The 24,924-nt window shown below is 41.8% G+C and overlaps 1 protein-coding gene across 1 annotated transcript in view; it reads right to left on the reverse strand.

Moving 5' to 3' along the window:
• The window catches only part of slc2a9l2 (solute carrier family 2 member 9, like 2), a 116,151-nt gene that overhangs the window by 15,354 nt on the left and 75,873 nt on the right, over positions 1–24,924 (reverse strand). The window contains exon 11 of the mRNA XM_067255760.1: positions 21,999–22,126. Within this exon, the coding sequence (XP_067111861.1) occupies positions 21,999–22,126 (128 nt within the window). The remainder of the gene's footprint in view (positions 1–21,998; positions 22,127–24,924) is intronic.

Consider the following 24,924-nt stretch of genomic DNA (forward strand, 5'->3'; position numbering starts at 1 on the left):
CACACATATGAAAAGCTCTCATACACACATATGAAAATTTCAGTTAAAATGGAAGGTGTTTCAGTTGAAACGGAAGGTATTTCAGTTGAAACGGAAGGTATTTCAGTTGAAACGGAAGGTGTCTCAGATGAAACGGAAGGTGCCTCAGATGAAACGAAAGGTGCACAAGGATGTCAGCTCAACCATGTGCTCAACAGCCCTCAAGCAATTCAGCCGAAGCAACGGCGTTACTCAACATATTGTCCTCAGCGGAGACAATCAGAACACTGTCTAACGCCTGGGCTGCGAAGTGCCTGGAAGCGCTGCGCAGCGCCACGATCGGCTACGACTGAGCAAAAGCTGCGCACCAGCGCACATTTCTTCGCGCCGGTCACCAAGCTTTTCAGCTACTCTGAGCTTTCCTTTACGCTGACATGGTACATAAACATGGCATTGGCTATATCCCAGCATTGATCCTTATCTAGCCTACGTTGTCCTTGTAAAATTGTTGCTGGGGGTCATACAACTCCCTGTGATTTTCAACTTCGAGAATTAATTTGATATTTGATCTCCTTGAACTTCTCGCTGATTTTAGAAATCGACTTGGGGGTTCTCTATCGATAGGCTGTGTCTGAACGCGTGTGTTGTGTGCAACGCGTGACAACTCGTTTCTCTCAAACAAACAAAACAACTACGGGCATGCCAGCTCAACAGATCAATCTGTTTATTTTCATTCATTTTCATCAGGGTAACCACATGTAAAGGCCGTTCATTACCAAGATTGTGTAGTTAGGTTTAATATAGGTGATATGATATTGGTAAAGTAGCTAGGGTACGTAGGCCTTCAAAGTAATATAAAAAAATATATATAAAGTTTACAACTTTACAAATGTTTACCTTAGTCTACAATTAATGTATGGCGGCTATGCTGTATCGGGGCCGACCTGGATGTCCAGTCAATATTGTTGGGGGTATCAAATCACTGGATCCCTGTCTGGCCTCATGTTCATAAAGCAAGTTGCAAAAGCATCTATACAATGATCCTAGTAGATTACTCACATCACTGGATCCCTGTCTGGCCTCATGTTCATAAAGCAAGTTGCGAAAGCATCTATACAATGATCCTAGTAGATTACTCACATCACTATAATCATGATCATATCTGGACACAGCAAGAAATGCAGATAGAGTTTGTGTATGATCACCAAGCTCTCTATAAAGCCTCTCCTGGCCGAAATTGTTGGACTCCTCACTTTGCAATGACTCAATGCATTGCAGAGCACTAGTAAAAAAAAACTTACAATATCCTCTTCATTGCCTCTCACCTCAAAAAATTACGTTTGGACGTGAAAAACAAAGAGGATCAGGTGAACATGCATTGTGGTTTAAGTACTACTTCAAATCCAGTAAAAGCACATGCACTTCTTGGTGTGGACTTCCTGTTTCCTTCAGTTGAAAGGAAGGCCTTCCTTTTTAATCGTAATGCTCGTATTCACCACTGAACTGTTATATTCCACATTATTATGCAAGAGCATTTCAGTTGTGTATATGAGCACATTTCACTAGTATGTGTGAGAGATTTTCAGTAGTGTGTGTGAGAGCATTTCAGTAGTGTGTGTGAGAGCTTTTCAGTAGTGTATGTGAGAGCATTTCAGTAGTGTGTGTGAGAGCATTTCAGTATTGTGTGTGTGAGAGCATTTCAGTATTGTGTGTGAGAGCATTTCAGTAGTGTGTGTGAGAGCATTTCAGTTGTGTGTGTGAGCGTATAGCTTTTCAGTAGTGTGTGTGAGAGCATTTCAGTATTGTGTGTGAGAGAATTTCAGTAGTGTGTGTGAGAGCATTTCAGTTGTGTGTGTGAGTGTATAGCTTTTCAGTAGTGTGTGTGAGAGCATTTCAGTAGTGTGTGTGAGAGCATTTCAGTTGTGTGTGTGAGCGTATAGCTTTTCAGTAGTGTGTGTGAGAGCTTTTCAGTAGTGTGTGTGAGAGCTTTTCAGTTGTGTTTGTGAGAGCATTTCAGTTGTGTGTGTGAGAGGGTATTCTGAATAATGTCCCTCACGGCCCCTACAACAGCCACCCTATTTCTATATATATGTGCAACGGCGGCTATGGCTGTTTTTTTAACTTTGGTGTTGACTGCTATAGCTAAATGTAGAGAGACCTTGACGGGCGGTGTTGAAAGCCATGGTAGACATTTGACAGAAGGTCACTTCCCATCATTGGTATGTCCGACACGTCGCCGGTGGCAAGACGTTTGCTCTTTGAGCACTAACTTTTGGGTGAAATAGTTTTGTTAGACTCTTTCTTTTTGTTCTATGAGAGTCATTGAGAAGGAGTCGGTGGTACAAGCTCCACCAGGAAGCTTAATTTTAAGCTTTATGTAATATAAACATTATGTTGGGCTTATATTGTTATATTTGTCGAAAATTACAACCCAAATTTACACCTAAAGATTCGGGGCATTTGAGAAAACAGAAGCCACACCCTGCTCTGCCCATGCTCCAATTGTTCGGATATTGAATGGCATTGATTACTCTACTACAAGACTGATGATCATTATTATACAGGGTGTTGATATCGCAGCCTGGAAGGTCAGGGTATATTGTGGCCAATCGTTTTTCCATCACATTTCGCAATTGGCAAGGCATATATTTGAGCCCTGCGCTACCAATTGACGCTTGGTAATTCGCGAGACACACGTACAAGTGTTTTCGTTCCCCAATTCCCATCACAAAATCGGCAAAGGGGAGACAGGTGATACGTGAGGGGGGTGAAAGGAGGGGCCACTATTAAACATATTTCAAAGTAAGAGCTGTAGCCTGAAGATTGGCTTAGTGCGCTACACGTTTGCGCCAGACTGTAAAACACTGGACGGTAGCTCTGAAAAGTGAAGCCAAAAAATCTCGATCGCCCCCTAATGACTGGCTGCAGTACAGGTCATAAGTCCCGCCCCCTCCATGTTAGCGGATGGTAGGGATGGGCGATACCAATCATTTTCGATCCGATACCAAGTACTTTCAAGACCAGTATCGTCGATATCAATACCGATATTGATATTGCTAAATATTTGTATTCGTTATTAATATTAAATAAACCGCAATAGGCATTACGTGTCTGTGTTGCCTCCTCTGCTCGCGTCAGCTGTACTTCGTTGTGCTCTTTAGAGTGAGGTGAACTTTTGGATGCTTGTCATGTTTGTGGTATTGCCACAATGGCGTATTGTTGTTTGACAAATGTCACATAAAGCTTCATCGTTGTTAACTGGAGTGAAATAACTCCAGATTATGCTTCTTTTTCTTTCAGTCATGACCGCAGCAATGCACTCGAATCTTCGCTGAGTGTGCTTTCACTGAGTGAGAGTGAGAGAGCGTGGCACGCTGTCGCTGATGAACTCATGATAAGCACAGACACAGCGGAAGAAAAAATAGTTCCAATTGACTTTCCTATTTAACCCTTGAGCTGCCTTCGGGTCACATGACCCAAAGGTTCATAACAAACCACCGTTGTGTTTACCCAATTTTACCCAATACAAAAACAAATAAAAATAATTTTCTTTTAACCATTGCAATGTGGGGGGTCTGAGACAGCCCGACAGTTAAAAGAAAATGCTTCACTTTGTTTTTGTAGGAGGTAAATTTGTCGCAATACGACGGTGGGTCACAATGACTGATGGGTCAGAATGACCCGAAGATAACACAAGGGTTAAGTAAATTTCTATACTATACGGCCTACAACTATTATAAAAATATTCTAAAATCACTTGTTTAAAAGAAATCCCAGGTAGGATCGATATTTCAAATTGAGAATCGATCCTTTTGATACAATGCCAGTATCGAAAATATCGATACTTTAGGATCGATCTGCCCATCCCTAGCGGATGGGACATGAGCCAAACAAAAAAATCACGTCAAATGATTTTTTCCTAAAGATCGTTTCTGTAATTTAAGGTAGTTCTTCTCCCGCTGATGTCTGTTTAAGTGCTAATTTTTCTCATCAGTGCGTTTTCAATTCGTTATTTGATGATATAAAAATGGGTTATTGTGTGCTTGCAATTGGGTCGCAGAGTGTATGGGTGGGACCTCGATACAGCGGCTCCAACACCCGATCACTACTGGGCACTGGGCAGATGGATCTATGGACCTCACTTTGAGCATAGGAGCACAATCAAGCCAAAACAGGAAAGGGCCTTGACACAAAGTTCGAAGCACATAATTGTCTATATAGTAACATTTTATACTCAAGCATAAATTAATTCATCAGTAGAACTAAGGTTCCAGCCCAAAACCATGAAAAAAACGCCTCCATTCCATTTGGCTTCATTTTAACCCAATGAACAAAGCAGAAGTCCATGACCTGACTATGCCAATTAGGCGACCTTATAGTGGGCCTAGCCTATTCAGAACCAACTCAACTAACCAGCAAACCAGATTCCACATCAACATCCCATACTAGTGATGTTCCCTATCAAAATCACACTTCTAATGTCTAAATTGAATTAGTCCCTCTTCATTCATCATTATTGTATGTTACAGCAGCTTTGTGCTGTTAAGCAATTACCTAAGAGTTTAGAAAAAGTTTATTTGGTATGGAGAAAAAAAGACTAATAGAAGACTAATATTGAAGACTAATATTTTGCAATAGCCTACATAGAGTTAAACAAATGCGTTCTGTTACAGTAAGCATATCTACAGGGGAACATGTTGTTGGTCATCATGATTACAAAACCTTGTCACCATGCATGTGTGTGTAGTGTACACAAAAATGGCAAATAAAAGATTCCACCAATCTTCTAATAGGCTAAAGGATATAAATATATGATATCATAGAGTTATAGTTGTTTAGTCTTTATACATGTAGCCCAGGGTTGGACTGGCCATCAGGAGAGTCGGGAGATTTACTGAACGGCCGGTCAAACGGCCGCGGCATAATGCAAAAAATATATTATAATAATACACGTTCGTAGGCCAGTCTGCGTTTCAAAGTCCCGGGCCGTTTTTCAATCCCAGTCCAAACCTGTAAGCCTATGTATTTTTGTAAAAATATTTTCTGTTGATTTTAATACAACTGTCAGATGACTATTTGGTCAACATTTGACCATAAATAGGCCTGCTATAGTTGTATGTTGCTCTGATAACTTAAAAGCGACAGCCTATAGTTTTTTAACAATCTGGTAACTGAAAATTAAAAAATATAGCTGACACCTAGGCTACGCGCGGATTCGCAATCGGGACAAAGACGAACAGTGTGACACCGACATTGTCTATGTAGTGCAAAAATTCACGTTTTGGTGGGAAAATAATAATAATAAATAAATAATATATATATATGAGAGAGAATATAGGTTGAGCCTTGTCAAAGTCATGCACATCCGGAGACGAGCGGTGAATGGGACACAGGCCAAAAAGGTCCTCCGCTCTGTTTATTAGTGACAGTTTCTAATTAATTACTAAGAATCAGAATCAGAATGGGATTTATTCGCCATGAAAGTTTGCACAGACAAGGAATTTGCTTTGGCAGGAAGGTGCATACAATAAACATATAGGGACCTAAAATTTAAATATGTGGACTATCTATACTAAGGGTACATAAACTAGCAGTACTAAGTGGGATTAGAATTAAATTAAATATACAATCAAATAAAATATAAGTTGCCGTAAATTACAATATAAAAATACAAATATTACTAAAAATACAAATGTACAAGATACAATTTTGTAATGCAGTGCAAAAAGCAGTGTGTTTTAAGCAGGAAGTCATTAGAGCCAACTAAATGTCTAAACTCTTTTTCTCCCCTGTCTGAGGCAGAGATCTCTGACCTCATTTTCTCTCATCGCCCCACCTCCTGTCCCCTTGATCCTATCCCCTCCCCTCTCTTTCAAACCATCTCCCACTCCATCATAACTTTTCTTCTCCATGTCCTAAACTCCTCTCTTACCTCCGGTACCTTCCCCTCTGCCTTCAAACAGGCTAGAGTTACCCCTCTACTCAAAAAACCCTCCCTTAACCCTGCCGTCCTCCAGAACTACAGACCGGTATCACTGTTACCCTTCTTTTCAAAAACAATTGAACGTGCTGTATCTAACCAACTGTCAAACTTTCTCTCTCAGAACAACCTGCTTGACCCCAACCAATCGGGCTTCAAGACTGGCCACTCCACAGAGACTGCCCTCCTTTCAGTCACCACTGCCCTCCAGTCTGCCAGAGCGGCTTCCAGGTCATCCGTCATCATTCTGCTGGACCTTTCTGCAGCGTTTGATACGGTTAACCACCAGATCCTGCTCTCCAGACTTTCTGAGATGGGCATCACTGGCACTGCACTCCAGTGGATCTCATCCTACCTGTCGGGAAGATCCTACCAGGTCTCCTGGGGAAGCAAACTGTCAGGCCCTCGCCAGCTCTCCACTGGTGTCCCACAGGGCTCCGTCCTTGGACCCCTCCTCTTCTCTCTGTACACCACCTCACTTGGACCAATCATCACCTCCCATGGCTTCTCCTACCACTGCTACGCTGACGACACGCAGCTGTACCTGTCGTTCCCCCCGACCGATCCGGGGATCTCAGCTAGGATTGAGGCCTTCCTCACAGACTTCTACGCCTGGATGACCGAGCACCACCTCCAGCTGAACCTCGCCAAAACAGAACTTCTCATCATCCCGGCTAAACCCTCCATCTCCCACGATCTCTCAATCACCCTGGGATCTGCGACGGTGACCCATTCATCTTCTGCCAGGAACCTTAGGGATACCATGGACGACGAGCTCTCCCTCACGGCCCACATTGCTGCAGTCTCCCGGTCGTGTAGATTCACCCTCTACAACATCCGGAAGATCACGAGATACCTGTCTGAGCACTCCACCCAGCTGCTAGTCCAAGCAGTTGTCCTCTCCAAGTTGGACTATTGCAACTCGCTGCTCGCTGGTCTCCCAGCATGTGCAACCCGCCCTCTTCAGAGGATTCAGAACGCAGCGGCCCGCCTGGTCTACAATCTACCCAGACGCTCCCATGTTACCCCGCTCCTCATCTCTCTCCACTGGCTACCTATCATGGCCCGTATCAGATTCAAGACCCTGGTACTGACCTTCAGAGCAGTGAACGGGACTGCACCCGTCTACATCAAGTCTCTCCTGCAGCCTTACACCCCCACCCGTCACCTACGGTCTTCTTCAGACAACCGCCTGGTGGTCCCACCGCTCAAGACCGCCCGGTCCCAACACAAGCTCTTCTCCTGTCTGGCCCCCCAGTGGTGGAATCAACTCCCCACCTCCATCAGAGACACTGACTGTCTCTCCACCTTCAAGAAAAGGCTCAAGACGCACTTGTTCCGGGAGTACAACGGTACTTAGGAATGGTTTGCTTGACCCGATGTTAGTTTCCTCAAGGATCACAATGACTCTTGCTTAGAGACTTGTTGCTCTTGTGGTTAGTGGTAACTGATTTAAATTTTTGTACTCGCTGTGATATATTGTTTTTATTATTATTGCTTGTTTTTTCCACAGGTACACTTGCACTTATAGCAGTTCATGTTGTTTAATTGTAACTTGTTTAACTACATGCTCTTATGGTTCTTCCCTTTGGCACTTACTTTGGTTGTTCACAATGTGTGCTTCATGTTTTGGCTACTCGCAATGCTTTTGTGGCTATCTTGTTGTTATGATCAGTGACCTATGCACTTTGTAAAGCTCTCTCTTGGAAGTCGCTTTGGATAAAAGCGTCTGCTAAATGAATAAATGTAAATGTAAATGTAGAGTCAGTGTGGTCCCTTGGCCTTGTTGAAGAGGCCAACAGCGGAAGGGAAGAAACTGTTTTTGTGGCGTGAGGTATTGGTCCTGATGGACTGCAGCCTTCTGCCGGAGGGGAGTGACTGAAACAGGGAGTGACCAGGGTGGGAGGAGTCGGCCACAATCTTCCTCGCTCGCCTCAGGGTCCTCGAGGTGTGCAGGTCCTCGAGGGTAGGCAGATTGCAGCCAATCACCTTCTCAGCAGTGCGGATGATACGCTGCAGCCTGCTCTTGTCCTTGGCAGTGGCAGCAGCGTACCAGACGGTGATTGAGGAGGTGAGGATGGACTCAATGGCTGAGTAGAAGTGCACCATCATTGTCTTTGGCAGGTTGAACTTCTTCAGCTGCCGAAGGAAGTACATCCTCTGTTGTGCTTTCTTGATGAGGGAGCTGATGTTCAGTTCCCACTTGAGGTCCTGGGAGAGGATAGTGCCCAGGAAGCGGAAGGACTCCACAGTGTTGACTGGGGAGTCACACAGGGTGATGGGGGTGAGTGGGGCTGTGTTCTTCCTGAAGTCCACAACCATCTCCACTGTCTTAAGAGCATTGAGCTCTAAGTTGTTCTGGCTGCACCAGGTCACCAGGTTGGCCGCTTCCCACCTATAATCAGACTCGTTTCCACCAGAGATGAGCCCAATAAGGGTGGTGTCGTCCGCAAACTTCAGGAGTTTGACGGACGGATGACTGGAGGTGCAGCTGTTGGTGTACAGGGAGAAGAGCAGAGGAGAAAGGACGCAGCCCTGAGGTGATCCGGTGCTGATGGACCGGCAGTCAGAGACTTGTGTTCCCAGATTAACGCACTGCTTCCTGTCAGACAGGAAGTCTGTGATCCACCTGCAGGTGGAATCAGGCACGTTCAGCTGGGAGAGCTTGTCCTGAAGCAGGGCGGGGATGATGGTATTGAAGGCAGAGCTGAAGTCCACAAACAGGATCCTGGCATAGGATGCTGGGGAGTCCAGGTGCTGTAGGGTGAAGTGGAGGGCCATGTTAACTGCATCGTCCACAGACCTGTTGGCTCTGTAGGCAAACTGCAGGGGGTCCAGTAGAGGGTCAGTGATGGATTTAAGGTGTGCCAGCACCAGGCGCTCGAAAGATTTCATTACCACAGAGGTCAGGGCGATGGGTCTGTAGTCATTATGTCCTGTTGGCCTTGGCTTTTTGGGCACAGGGATGATGGTGGAGGACTTGAGACAGGCTGGCACATGGCATGTCTCAAGGGAGGTGTTAAAGATGTAGGTAAACACCGAAGACAGCTGGTCAGCGCAGTGCTTGAGGGTGGCTGGAGAGACAGAGTCTGGCCCAGCTGCTTTGCGGGGATTCTGCTTCTTGAAAAGTCTGTTAACTTCACCCTCCTGAATGGAGAGAGTTGTCACTGTAGAGGGGGGGAGGTGGGAGGCCTCCTGGGTGGGAAGGGGTAGTTCAGGACTGTCCAATTGTCTTTCAAATCTGCAGTAGAACTCATTCAGGTCGTTGGCCAGGCGGGAGTCGTTAGTGGAGTGGGGGGCTCTGGGCTTGTAGTTGGTAATCTGCCTGAGCCCTCTCCAGACAGAAGCAGAGTCGTTTGCAGAGAATTGGTGTTTTAGTCTCTCAGAGTACAGTCGTTTAGCCTCCCTCACCGCCTTGCTAAACCTGTTCTTCGACTCCTTGAAACTGTCTTTGTCCCCACTCCCCGCAGCCTCTTTCTCTGACCTCAACCTACTGAGTTTAGCTGTAAACCAGGGTTTGTCGTTGTTGTAGCTTACCCTGGTGCGTGTTGGTATACAGCAGTCCTCACAGAAGCTGATGTATGATCTCACAGCCTCTGTGAGCTCATCCAGACTATTGGTAGCAGTCGTGAGTGTCAGTCAGTGCAGTCCAAGCACGCCCGCAGATCCTCCATAGCTTCACTGGTCCACTGTTTTGATGTCCTCACAGCAGGCTTACAGCGCTTTAGCTTCTGCCTGTATGCAGGAATCAGGTGGACCATGGCGTGGTCAGAGTGACCCAGTGCTGCTCGGGGGACCGCATGGTATGCTTTGCTGATTGTAGAGTAGCAGTGATCCAAGTTGTTTGCTTCTCTGGTAGGGCATTTGATGAATTGTCTATATTTTGGGAGTTCTTGAGTGAGATTGCCTTTGTTAAAGTCGCCTAGCACAATAACCAAGGATTCCGGATTTTCATGCTCCACACAGTATATGGCTGGCGAGCACACGTTGAGCCTCGTTGCTAGCGTCACTAAGATTCAGTAAGTTAGCTACAATGCAACAATAATTCTTACTAAAGTATAATTGTTACGTAAAACTGTTACTTTTACTCTTATATTTGGCTACATTCCACTTATTACTTGTATTTTTTACAATGCACGTTCTGTTTCAGTAATTCTCAGAGAGACTACAGCCAAAGAGGCTTACTGGTCTTTTCTTTGGCTTGTGTCACAGCCCCACATCCCATTCCCCAATAAAACGGAGCCAGTGACAGCACACAGAAGGATGAGTGGACGCCAAACTATGTTTTCCTTACAGACTACCAAAGACAATGGTTACATTATGTACTGCCTTCTTTGTCTGCAATTTTGTTTTGAAATTTCTGCCTACAATAACTCAACTTCATATTTAAGAAAACATGTAGGGGTGAGTTGTAGATTAGTTTGGCTGTGGATAGCTAGCTAACATTGGCCATGTTACAAGATAGTCTTGGAAGGGAATTTTTTACATTTGGTTGTCTTCGGCGACCAAATTGAAAAGTGTCCCAGAGGTCCTGTTACAGAGCTAGGTATGATAATGAATTTATTATTTATCAAACCAACATTAGCCACGTTAGCTAGTAAGATTAAAGAAAATAAAAGAAGAGCTAAAAATAAATGCCTGTACAAGAAAGCAAGGTTAGGGTAAAATGGGGGGTATCTAGCCACCTGGGGTAACTACACCCCCCCCCCCCACCCACCCCAAAACTCAATAATAAATGTTCTCTGTCATCATAATTTTTGGATATATTCCCACAAAACAATTTTGATGTAAATGTATCTAATTGTTTGGACATTTTAAAGAGCTCCAGATAACTTACAATTGAGTTGGATCCATACATATTTCATGTATGTAGGAAGGCCTTAACAAATAATTCACTTGTTTAGAAAGAAAATGTTGGATATATTTTTATACAGTAGTAATATGTTATATGTTAATATAATTAGTGCGTTGGGGGCAACTGGCCCCCTTTAAAATATATTCTTTTGAACCCCTAACTGGGGTAACTAGCCTCCCTGGGCCAGTTACCCCTTTGGGGGGCCATGTTACCGTACAAACAATAATTGTAGCCAGTTAATTATGATTTATTTGCCTTAACATAATCATTATCCACATACATGTGTGAGTGGTGAGATATTATTTTTGGGGGAGGGGGGGTAATTACCCTGTCTTACCCTATACATAACCTTTTCTCTTACAGACTGTCAAAGAAGTGATTTAGATTACATAAAGGCTGTTTTAATTACCTTTGAGTTGTTATGAGTGCCTATACAGGGCTCCACACAAACTTTTTCCTCTAGATTGAAGCACCAAACCAAATGTCACACTAACGACATTCAATATCAACACAAGACATACATAATGTATAATTTAACTAGCCCCTCTAACAATAGGGCCCTCCCAAACTGTTCCTCTGTACTTGGAACTGTACCCCCCCCCCCCCCCCCCCCCGAACAAATAACTATTAATGATAGTAGTAGTATAATTATAGCTAAGGTATAAAATAATAGGTATATTATTACTAGTCTCCATTATTAATATGATATGCCTCTTATTATTATTATTAGCCTCTATTAGGCCATTTTTACTATTATTTTCATATTATTAGCCTCTATGACATTTTTTTAAATTGCCATCTTTTATTATTATTAGCCAATATAATTTTTTTTTCATCATTCAATGGGAAAATTCAGCCTGCTTTGTCCTGCAAAACTGTTGAATTTCCAATTACATTTCGGTTACACACAACCGCACCTCATTTTCTTTTGAGTGTGATCAGTTTGGAAAAGTCTGCCTTACACAAGTATGTGGAAGCGAAAGGGATGAGAAGTTCTAAGGCCGCATTCGAAGTCCACCAGTGAGACACAGTACTCCATACATAACACACCTTATGACATATGTAATGCCCTATTGACCATGTCAAATGTCTTCCCAGTCCATGAATGTAAGCTTGGCATTTAGAAAAACAAGCTTTTAGACAACATTAATAAAAGAAAATGATTTAACCTTAATTGAACTAGAAATGACTTTTGTTGTAACCAATGCCATTAGTGAGGATGGCATGGGAAGTCTAATATCTTAGTGAGCTATAATAGTATCTATATGATGCAAAAAGTAATTTCAATTGACCTGCAGAAGCATTTTTAAACACATGGTCAGCATTAAATTACTAAAAACTTAATCACATATTGGCAAAAAATATAAAAGTGTTCCCACGTTGATCTGGCATCAGCATTATAGAAGTATGGCCCAATGCCAAACTACTGCAATTTTGTTCATGTCCTTGACAAAAGTAGGTGGGGAAAGAGGGATATGAAGGAAGATGGGGGAGGGGCGGTTGGTTAAGAGCTGTTATGGATATCTCTTTTAATAGTTTGTCTGGGAAAGATAGATGGAGGTAAGAAAAAACACTTTCATGGTTGATCAAATATAACTTCCACACCGATATTTCAGAAAGTTCTACTATACTGTATATAGAGAGAAATTTGAGATAAATTAAGAACAGGGGTGAAAAGAGATGCTTTCTCTGAGACCTTTAGCATTCTGGCAGATCATGTAAAGCTAAATGCCACATTGATTCCTCCCACAGAAAATACAATATTGTGTTCTTTAGTACTGCGACATCTCCGTAAATCCAATACACGGATATGGGAACTAGTTACTGTATAGGTCAGCAAATAGAGAGGCAAAATATTTCTTATTGATAAATGTACCATTGTTGACACCCACACAGACACACTCATCCGTTCTATCACCTTCACGGGCATGTTCAAACCCTCTACAGTAGGCAACTATAGGTCAGAATCTCAGTCTCATGATCTGTTTCAGTAATTAACAAGGCTGTGCAGACAATGCCTGCAGGCTGGAAATAGCATAAAGACATTTATTTCTTACTTTTTACCATTTTGTTTTGTAATTTACAGTACAAGTGCACAGTGCCCGTGATGCATTCGGTGATTAAGATGTCACACAAATAGAGCTTCCTTGTGCTATAGATAATGCATAGCTCCCATGATAAAATTGGTGGCACACACACAGATTCCTGGGATTATAGATAGCCGATATTCATGCAAATGATTATATAGCCTTAATTTGTCTGCTGTTTGCTATGTTATAAATTATTTATGTTACCAAAATGTACTCTGTTCTCTGTTAAATAGTCTGACTACCACAAACACCTAAACATTTAGTTCATAACAGAAGTCATTACATGCACAATGGTTGAGCCAGTTGTCATAATTGTAGGCCTAATTCACCATACAGCGCTTGTACATTTGCAATGTGCAGACATCGGTAAAAATTCACTGATCTATACTGATAGTATATCCACTTTATATTGTTGTTCTGTTTGCTATCCAGCCCTTTTGAAAGCAGCTGAATATCGGTTATAAAAGTGAATTCACTTCTAAATAACTAAACAGAATTTCCCTATTTTCCTTAGTACAATTAGTTTCATTTCATTGCGAATGCCTTTGTTAATCACCTGCGACAGGTGCGACAAATTATTTTTTCAATATTTGATGTCGAAATGCTTATCCAAACCACCACAATCGCGGAACTGCACTCCATTGGATTATACGGATATATATGGAGGACACATGCAGAAAATGAACTTTACAGAGTGCCTGGTTCTTGAGCTAATCGTGGGAAACTAAACCCATTCAAATGTGTACACACACAGAGATTCCTGCCATTATTAGAGAGATAATGTCAGAGATATCCACTTAACTAAAAGGTTGGCATGACCTACAGACTTTTCATGTGTGTCGTTGACCTATTAGCATATAGACAAGAATACATGGACCACACAGCATATTTAAGAACAGGTGAGAGGGCATTCATCAAAGTAAGTAGAAAGTATTTATTATTTATAAACACATCCAGTTGATTAGTGAGATGCTTAAAATGTTAATGATCTGGCAAATATAGTGGACATACAGTATATTCACTCACATGCATTTTACAATATACTGTACTCTCACCTTAAATCACACAGATTTATAGTGAGAATGTGCAGCAGATTTTACAATGTGAATAAACATTACTGACCACTGCAATGCCTTCTACCAAATTCTCCCTAAACCTAACACTAACCCTAACTCTTAGCCTATGAAGCGCATGCTATTTTAATCAATACATCACTGCCTGTCTGTAAGCAACAACAAAAAGCATTTTAATTCTTACATCAATTACATAAAAAAAACAAAGACAATTGATAATACATAGAACTGTCAGTGTGATTGGTCAAGGTCACCTTGCTTGAGTTGCCCCTCCTCATACAGACTTTAACCTAACTGACATTACTGTAGTACACCTGAAGGACTCGAAAATCTTGTAAAACCACACCAGCAAATCCCTACTGTCCATGAGCAAAAGCCTATTGTTAGGGAATCGTAAAGAAAAAACATCAAACTACATGATTGGACTCCGTTAAAGGAAGTAAGGTTCTCTTGGATTTTACCCTGACAAGACAGGAAATTGAACAAGGCTATGGCTGCTACGTGACTCCCTTCTTTGGGGAAAACTGGGGCCTGCCTGTTCTGTTCTCCTCCCTCATCCCTCTCTTGGGGGGAAACCTCTCTCTCGCCCTCAGTTCAAAGGATTATTCTGTCGCAGTGAAAAGTGAGACGGCAACAAGAGGAACGTTTAGGGTAGCACCAGGGACCTCATTACTGAAAAAGGGTTCCGGAGCACTCTTATAGAATTTGTAGTGTGAAGCAGAAGCTAGATCTAGCTAGGCTAGATCAAACGATTGAGGACAATCCACCACCGGAATCCCTCAGACAGAAAGTGAGTGTTGTTTGTTTTTATTTGAAATATAGTAACGTTTCTTAAGGTCTAAATGACAACAAAATACATTTAGGGCAAGGAAATGCAATTTTGTGAAAATAAGCAACCAAAATATCCAGTACCGTAATTTTCGGACTATAAGCCACGCCTTTTTTCAAATTTTTCTACCCTGCGGCTTATATAGCGGTGAGGCTAATCTATGGATTTTTACAGCTAAAGACCTCCTAAATCTATGGCTTTTACAGGTTACAGTCCACCAACTTTAACTCTATGGGCTCTATGGCCGGTCCGCGCCCCCCACCTTTAAGCGGCGGGCTCCAGCAGGAAAAGCTGGAGGCCGGAAAAGAGTGAGACAGGTAGCGCGCAAAAGTAAAAGTGGAACCGAGAGTGGTACGAGAGACAGAACGAGAGCAAGACAAACAGACATTACGAGAGCAAGACAGTGTGTGCAAAGGAAGTTTTCATGCACAAACCCTCATTATGGAAAACAAACGTAGGACCCCTAAATGGATACACATTTGGCCGCGGACCCCCAATTGAAAATATTTTGTGCCAGGGACCCCCAGAAGCAAAGATATCAGTAACTTTTCGCTTAAAAAAAATAGAAATATTCAAAGATGTGCACACTTTTTCAAGGTTTTTCAAAAATAGCCAAAGTTAAGTGGTTAAATGATTGTGACGCTATTAACTAATTTTGCTGGGGAATCCCTAGCACTCCCTCAAGGATCACTGGTTGAAAACCACTGCTGTAGATCACTGCCGGTATGTGCGCATGGGAGTGCACCGTTTAAGTTTGAAAGTTGAAAAGTTTTTGTGTCTGAAACGCTATTTGATACAGTACAGTTTACACAGCACAGTATATGTTCTGTAGCTACTATTGCACTAAATGGTAACACTTGAATACGTTATGCAAATATGCAACTTGTTTGTTGCTTGTTTGTGAAATGTTAATAAATGGGAGCTTCCTCAAGCAGCCATCTCTTTCCCAACAATCCCCTCTGTGCACGAACCCTTATATATATACAGCTTTGCCTACAGTTCCGCGTCTTCCATTGGTCTTCGCCGACGATGAGAAGAAATCCGATCATTTGCCAATGCTTATCCGACGTTATGAATAGAACACAACGTTCCACTCTGAGTTAAGCGCAGGCATGAGAACTATTAAAAGCCAACATCAATGGAACTCCGATACTAGGATCCACCACAGTACCCGGCGACAAAAACCATTTACCTTCTTCACCACACTTCAGATAGAAGTGTTAATACGTGGTTATGGTGAATCTCAGACATCCCAACCTGCAGAGACTCATTTCCGGGAGGTAGCTCTCCCCCCCCCCCCCCGGGACGCAATCCGGACGCATGGTGTACCCCCTCAACCTGCACAGACCCCCCCCCCCCCCCCCCCAGACGCAATCAGGACGCGCCATATGCACCTATCTCTACCAGAAATGACCATTAGACAGTCTCTCGCTCGCTCAAAATACAAAATCCCCGAATATAATATATCTGGGTCTGATGCCCGTGACCGAGTAGAACAAGTCATAGAGAGTTTGTCTGCATACTCTGCTGTCACAGATTTACACATTAATAGTAGCTCTGCCACTGTTTTAGTCATTGTTTGACATCAAGTTGCTCAGTCTGTGATGCGTCCTCTAAAGACCCAGCAATTCAATCAATTTCCCGGCACATTTGCAATGTAATGCAATGCAGATGTGCACACCGCTCCCTACCGAACAAGATGGGTAGCTCGGTCAGCAGGGAGCTGAAGAAGAGCGGCTACTGACGTCACTCTGCTGCGCCGCTCAGAATGCTTTTTCGTTCATTTTGCATTTCTGCAAAAAAAATTAACATTTTAATTAAGTGAAAGGTTGAGCACTCTTGAAGAAGAAAATTAAAATGCAAATAAGATGATTGATTACTAATTTCATTTATGAGTCAAAGAATGCAGCCACATTCTTAAAATGCAAATGCATTTCTGGAAATGCATTTGCGTTTGAATTTTGGTAACGATTTGCTTCCATACTAGCTAGCCTAGCTGATGTTGCTAGCCAAACTTCACTGAATGTGCCGGAAATGAAAAACGTTTCTTTTGACATAATCTAGTTTAGCCTGTGGCATTGAAGTTTGAAAAGTCTTTTAGAAAATGATTCCCGCTCCACAGTCTGGCATCTACACAATCTTTAGCTCTTAAAAAAGAACGAGTCGTGCTAAGCCACCAAAAAAAGGTTTGTCGCTGAAATTCCAGTCGATTATCGTTGCGTCTATGTTTTATGCAGAACTAGTTTCTTCAGAACATAATGGGATTTTGGTGGCACGGTTCGACACGTGATCGTTCTACACCAATAAGGTAGCTGCTTTTTGTCAACATGGATGGATATGTTTGGCAAATAGAGGATGGGGACCTTGCACGTAACAGAAATTCGGCCCCTGACAGTGTTTTGCGTGTGATACACTGCGGCTGCAAAAGTGCGTGTGAGACAGGCAGATGTTCATGTTTTTCTGCAGGACTGTGTTGCACAGACTTATGTCATTGTTGTAATTGTGCCAACACAAAAGAAACTGAGGAACTGGAAGATAACTGTCCTGACACTGACAGTGAGGACTGAGTGTCCTTAATCTGTTATTCCTTATTCTGTTTTGTACAGTTTTATATATCATATTTTTCATTACGATTGTTTTTATGGTTGATCAGTGTTTTCATTCGTGGAAGAATGAATGAATGAATGTTACAACAACGACATAAGTCTGTCCCCCCCCCTAGCCTAGTTTAATAACTAATGTAATATTGCACATACAGTTAGGTCCATAAGTATTTGGACATTGACACAATTTTCATCATTTTGGCTCTGTATACCACCACAATGGACTTGAAATGAAACAATCAAGATGTGCTTTAAGTGCAGACTTTCAGCTTTAATTTCAGGGTATTTACATCCAAATCAGGTGAACGGTGTAGGAATTACAACACATTTTATATGTGGCCCCCCCCTTTTTAAGGGACCAAAAATAATTGGACAAACTAACATAATCATAAATCTAATTGTCACTTTTAATACTTGGTTGCAAATCCTTTGCAGTCAATGACGGCCTGAAGTCTGGAACCCATAGACATCACCAGACGCTGGGTTTTGTCCCTGGTGATGCTCTGCCAGGCCTCTACTGCAACTGTCTTCAGTTCCTGCTTGTTCTTGGGGCATTTTCCCTTCAGTTTTGTCTTTAGCAAGTGAAATGCATGCTCAATTGGATTTAGGTCAGGTGATTGACTTGGCCATTGCAGAACATTCCACTTCTTTGCCTTAAAACACTCTTTGGTTGCTTTCGCAGTATTTACATTTAGTCATTTAGTCAGTATGCTTCGGGTCATTGTCCATCTGCACTGTGAAGCGCCGTCCTATGAGTTCTGATGCATTTGGCTGGATCTGAGCAGATAATATTGCCCGAAACACTTCAGAGTTCATCCTACTGCTTTTTTCAGCAGTCACATCACCGATAAATACAAGGGAACCAGTTCCATTGGCAGCCATACATGCCCACGCCATAACACTACCTCCACCATGCTTCACTGATGAGGTGGTATGCTTTGGATCATGAGCAGTTCCTTCCCTCCTCCATACTCTTCTCTTCCCATCATTCTGGTACAAGTTGATATTGGTCTCATCTGTCCATAGGATGTTGTTCCAGAACTGTACAGGCTCTTTTAGATGTTTTTTGGCAAACTCTAATCTGGTCATCCTGTTTTTGAGACTCACCAATGGTTTACATTTGTGGTGAACCCTCTGTATTTACTCTGGTGAAGTTTTAATTGTTGACTTTGACACAGATACGCCTACCTCCTGGAGAGTGTTCTTGATCTGGCCAACTGTTGTGAAGGGGTTTTTCTTCACCAGGGAAAGAATTCTTCTGTCATCCACCACAGTTGTTTTCCGTGGTCTTCCGGGTCTTTTGGTGTTGCTGAGCTCACCAGTGCGTTCTTTCTTTTTAAGAATGTACCAAACAGTTGATTTGGCCACACCTAATGTTTTTTCTATCTCTCTGATAGGTTTGTTTTGATTTTTCAGCCTAACGATGGCTTGCTTCACTGATGGTGACAGCTGTTTGGACTTCATATTGAGAGTTGACAGCAACAGATTCCAAACACAAATACCATACTTGAAATGAACTCTAGACCTTTTATCTGCTCCTTGTCAATGAAATAACGAACTCCCTTTATGAGGGAATAACATACACCTGGCCATGGAACAGCTGAGCAGCCAATTGTCCAATTACTTTTGGTCCCTTAAAAATATAAAATGTAAAATGTATTGTAATTCCTACACCGTTCACCTGATTTGGATGTAAATACCCTGAAATTAAAGCTGAAAGTCGGCACTTAAAGCACATCTTGATTGTTTAATTTCAAATCCATTGTGGTGGTATACAGAGCCAAAATGATGAAAATTGTGTCAATGTCCAAATACTTATGGACCTAACTGTATTTTCGTACTATTTCCCCTAAAGCAATAAGGTTAGGCTACTTAGAGACCTTCCACTCATAAAGTGTTCTAAATGGCATAAATGCTGCCAATTATTAATTGACGTATTAATAATTGACGTTGGTCAGTAGCCTAGCCTATCGATTAACCCTTGTGTTATCTTCGGGTCGTTCTGACCCATCAGTCATTGTGACCCACCGTCGTATTGCGACAACTTTACCGCATACAAAAACAAAGTGAAGCATTTTCTTTTAACCGTTGGGCTGTCTCAGACCCCCCACATTGCGAAGGTTAAAAGAAAATTATTTTTATTTGTTTTTGTATTGGGTAAAATTGGGTAAACACAACGATGGTTCGTTATGAACCTTTGGGTCATGTGACCCGAAGGCAGCACGAGGGTTAAGGTACTCGAAAGCATGTACACTGTCTGCTTCATTTGAGCTTGATAGGCTAAGCATTCTGTAGCAAATAATGACAATAAACCCACTATTTATTAATTAAAACTAATTCTGCATAGTTGCACCGAAAATACAAACGTAAGCAAAGGCAGCAATCGCTATCGAATCAACAGACATGTGCAATTTAGCTAGCAGGGGAATAATACAAACAACGAAGATCACCAGTTAACTTAATTTAAATTAGCAAGAATATAGACTAATACAATAACAGGCTTAAATTAACTGAAAAGTTAGCTATATGACTTCTCAAAGACGCACAATCTCAACTGCGGTGTGAAGCGCGACATGCTATTCTCCGACATGCACTCTAACAATCACATAGACGTCCTAAAATTTTGTACAGCCCTATTTCTGATACCATGGCGGCAGAAATGTAGTCGGCAAAATAAACATAGAGGAAACAAACGTGCAAGGTCCCACCCTCTATTTGACAACCATATCCATCCGTGTTGACAAAATGCAGCTACCTTATTGGTGTAGAAGGATCACGTGTCGAACCGTGCCACCAAAATCCTATTACGCTCTGAAGAAACTAGTTCTGCATAAAACATAGACGCATCGACAATCGACTGGAATTTCAGCAACAAACTTTTTTTTGGTAGCTTAGCAGGACTCGTTCTTTTTTTATGAGCTAAAGATTGTGTAGATGCCAGACTGTGGAGCGGGTTGAAACGATAACGGGGTTCACCTTACAGCCTAAGGTAAACAGAAATGATTTGTTCATTTCCCGACTCGGTCTTCGGGTACGAGTATTTGGATCATTTTTCACGTGACCTGCATAGGCTCTGTAGTGGTAGCTAGAGGAAACGCTAGAGGGAACGATTCGTTCATTTCCCGACTCGGTCTTTCTACGAGTCTTTGGATCATTTTTCACGTGACCTGCATAGGCTCTGTAGTGGTAGCTAGAGGAAACGAACGATTCGTTCATTTCCCGACTCGGTCTTTCTACGAGTCTTTGGATAATTTTTCACGTGACCTGCAATGCATTTTCAGGAGGAAACACAACACACAGTAAGCCAAGAATCAAGCATTACCCCCAACTGCCAACAAATTAATTCATCTCTCATCCAACACCATCTGCTTCCAATATTAACATACAGAGAAGTGGCTCAGGCTATTAAATCTTCAAAACTTTCAAACAAAGGGCAGAAATAGCGAGGAAAGAAAAGAGCGAGAGAGAGGTTCAGTGTTCCAGAGAGGTAGAGGAGGGGAGACAAGAAGAGACTGCTGTGGCACCCCAGGAAACGGAAGGGAGGCGATGGGAAATACATTTTCTGAAAACACTAACAGTTTACTGTTTTTCATAGTTTATCTTTCTGACAGTTTACTGTTTACAAAGCACTTTACCGTGCACATTCTTAGTTCTACAAAATACAGATTATACCAACATGATTATACCCAAACCTAGTGACTACATAGTAATTGTAAACCTACTGTAGTATAGGAATTGCTTTGTAATTAAATGGTATTACGTGTTAGTGGTATGGGTTATCACAAAAGTATTACAAGACACAGAATGGGGAAGGTGTGTAAGGAGTGAGTGGATGTTGTGAAGAGGGAGTTGAAGGAGTCATCAAATGAGATCTATGTTAACATCCTTTTACCCCTGCAAAGTCAACCTCACCCTAACCAAGTTTCACTTGGGTAATAATGCGTACCACCAAACAGTAATGAAGTGTAACAACATACCAGTTCCTATGTAACTAAAATGTTGTCACAAAAGTTGCTATGTAGGTCCAGAGCAGCTCACATATCCTAATGTAGTGTCGCCCAAAATAAGATTTCAAGCATGTTGGAGAAATGTATTACTTTCCTATTACCTTAGCATTATCTTATATCAAATTATCCATTATTATCTTCACATACATTTTTTAATTCATACTGATTACAGTATGAATTAAAGTTACAGTCTTGTAAGCATGTCACCTTTTATCCGGTTCATCTCCATGTATTTAGGGCCTCAAGAGTTTAGACAAGGGAGGAAGCTGTCAGCACCAAATATGACATGACATATAAGGCTGCCTTATTACTAATAATTAGTTAGCATTTCTTGTATACCCAACCCTACCTGTATACACAAAGATAATAGATAGTGTTTATTATCTTTGTGTTCTACTCAGTGTTTACTATAAAAATCAGGTTTCGGACCTTCATGCTGTATACCTTGCAACAGACCTTACTGCCTCTGATCTGGTGATTATTTTTGTCATGTGTCTCCTCTCAGCCAACCGCCAAACTCCCTAGAACCCTAGTCAATGCCACACTGTTGGTGGAGATTTTTTGTACAATCATTAAACTCACCTGAATGAAAGGAAACAGCAGTCCCACAGCAAAGTTGGACAGCCAGTTGACAATGCCTGCAATCATGAAGGCAGCGGGCCGGTATGATTGCTCAAAGAGTTCACCAGTTAGAACAAAGGGTATCCCACCTGAGAGAGAACACAAACAGCAATGTCACTCACAAGGTCAACATGAGAAAAATAATAAGATAAAAAACACCATGGACCTGGAAAGAATCCTTTCGAGCACCCCTCACAATTGTATGCCTGCGCCAGCCAGTCAAGTTGGAGTTTAAATCCCTATCTGTACAGACTCATACAATATTGTAGTCGATTTGGTTAGGGACATCCAACCATTCTTAACGAATGTTTGTGCATAAAACTATGCTAATAAGTGTAGACAAGATGTATCATGTTCGTTACTGTTAGTTGTTATCCAGATTGTGCTGTATTGTTTGATGCTATAGCCATATGGTTTGTTTTTCTGCATGGATCTTGTCATCTTGATAAAGCCATTTTGCCAGCCAATTCAGTTTTGTCATTTTTTAATTTGTTAATTAAATGGTGTGTTTTTATGAAGACAATCTCATATCATATTATCTGATTGATGTATTTTTGGGTGTGCTTTGCCTTCGGCAAGGGCACAACCTTTGTTCTCTCACATATATATTATTGGGTGTGCTTTGCCTTCGGCAAGGGCACAACCTTTGTTCTCTCACATATATATTATTATTATTATTATTCTTTTTGCCCCCCTAAAACTCAGTCAATATTTGGCCTACATAGACAACGTAGGTGTCAAAAGTTTCGTCTTGGTAGCGATTGAGTTGCTTCTATTGGAATTTACGTTCCGTTGCATGGTTTGGGCTTCAGTTAAGTTTTTGTGGCGAAAAGTGAAGCTAACGGTGGCTAATTTGCTAGCCACAGTCACTGACGTTACTAACGTCACTGCGTCACTAACGTCACGAAAACACGCGTGACTACCTTTGGCAGAACATTCGTTTCGCATCTGTTAACTTGGGGGATAGCTAGGCTAACTATAGCTTTACTGCAAGGCAGCTGCAGAAACGCCACAAGAAAAGAGGCCAGGGTGATAACTATTTACTCATTTTCCATTTGTGATATGACACACAATTGTGATGTGTAATGTACAATATAAGCTGATATTATTAAGGAAGTACATCTACTTTCGGAAACAGTAGTCTACTATTTCACTGAAGTATTAGCATCATGACATTAGCCTGTGTTGCCCGGGCAACACATACTACAGTGGTCTATGATGTATCTGTTTTCAATCGTTAAAATAAACATTCCTCACATATACATTTTCGTTGTATGATTTATTCTGACATTAGTAAACGATTTGTTGGTGAAATTACCATTACCTGTGGTTTCAAACCAGTGTAGCTCACTGCAACGCTGTAGCCTACCCGAGACACTAGTGTGAGTAGCTAACAAAAACTCCTCAGCTGTTCAAGTCAAACGGCGACAGAACATGTTCGGCACTCCCCTTACTCAAAAGTCTTTCAATAGTTGAAACAATCTGACTACTAACCTGAACTTCATTGCCACAGCCTAAACTTTGTCAATCTGTTCATGAAAATAATTTCAGCCTAAACCGTACAACGGAACGTTAAATCGAATTCAACCAACGCAATCGCTACCAAGACGATAACAGCAGTAGTCTAGTACTGTACTGTAGTAGTAGAATTTACCGGGGCAGCTTCTCCACACAGGGCTATATCGCATTTTGCGTTGTTACTGACAATGATCGCTACCAGTGAGCTTTTTATGAATGAGCGATTTTCCACTAAATAAATGTCAAGCTTATTTACGTTTTTGGGGGCATATTTTCAGTTACATTTACATTTACATTTAGTCATTTAGCAGACGCTCTTATCCAGAGCGACTTGCAGTAAGTACAGGGACATTCTCCCCGAGGCAAGTAGGGTGAAGTGCCTTGCCCAAGGACACAACGTCATATGACACAGCCGGGAATCGAACCAACAACCTTCAGATTACTAGCCCGATTCCCTAACCACTCAGCCACCTGACTCCCAGTTAGCAGATGGTACTGTTTGAATCGCGATTCCATCTTCTACTGCCGGTTACGTCGTAGAATAATCTTCAAAGGGGGTTCTTTATTAATGAATGAATGCAATATGAGTAGGCTAAATGCCTGAAAATATCACGAGAAGGGAAAACTTAAAAGGACGTTTAAGTCATAGAGATTAGGTACATTTTTACACCGGTCTGCCAAATTTCTTCGTTTTGATTCAGCTATGAGGCTGCCTCTTGCAGGGGAAATGAGAAGACATCATATTTCATTATACACTTCACTCGTATTTTGAGTTGTAAATGAGCAGCAAAAAAGTATGCTTTTAAATCTATGTAATCTTTATAAATAATAAGTAGGTCCTATGCATTTTTATATAAAATATACAGAAATATCAGTTGTAAAAATGTCATTATAAAACGGACCCCTGTGCAACCGACGCAAGCAAGCACACCCTACAATTTCCCCAGAAATTGTACCCTCTCTAGTTTAAATTGCATCATGAAAAAATAACACTTGCAGTTATGCAAGCAAAAGCAAATCGCATTACATCAACTTGCTTAAAACTGTCTCATTGAATGTTGGATGTTGCTTGTGACTTTTGGGAGCTTACACAGGAGGACAAAAATACTGTACTTTTACTGAAAGCATTCCAAAATGACTTTGCGACCCAATGTCAAGCTACATATGAAAGTTTGCCCTTTCATGTCAGTCTCAACAAATGCACAATAACACCCACCAATCCATAATCTCACACAAACACACCCCACCAGATCATGCAACAACATGGATTTTTGCATGCTATTACTGTACATAACTTCAGTTGTATCTAAAATTAGTTTCCAACACTTCGGGAGTTCTTTATCCTCTCCAAATGAATGAATAATACATA

Source organism: Osmerus mordax, chromosome 1 (genome assembly GCF_038355195.1).
Source record: "Osmerus mordax isolate fOsmMor3 chromosome 1, fOsmMor3.pri, whole genome shotgun sequence".
Taxonomy (NCBI): domain Eukaryota; kingdom Metazoa; phylum Chordata; class Actinopteri; order Osmeriformes; family Osmeridae; genus Osmerus; species Osmerus mordax.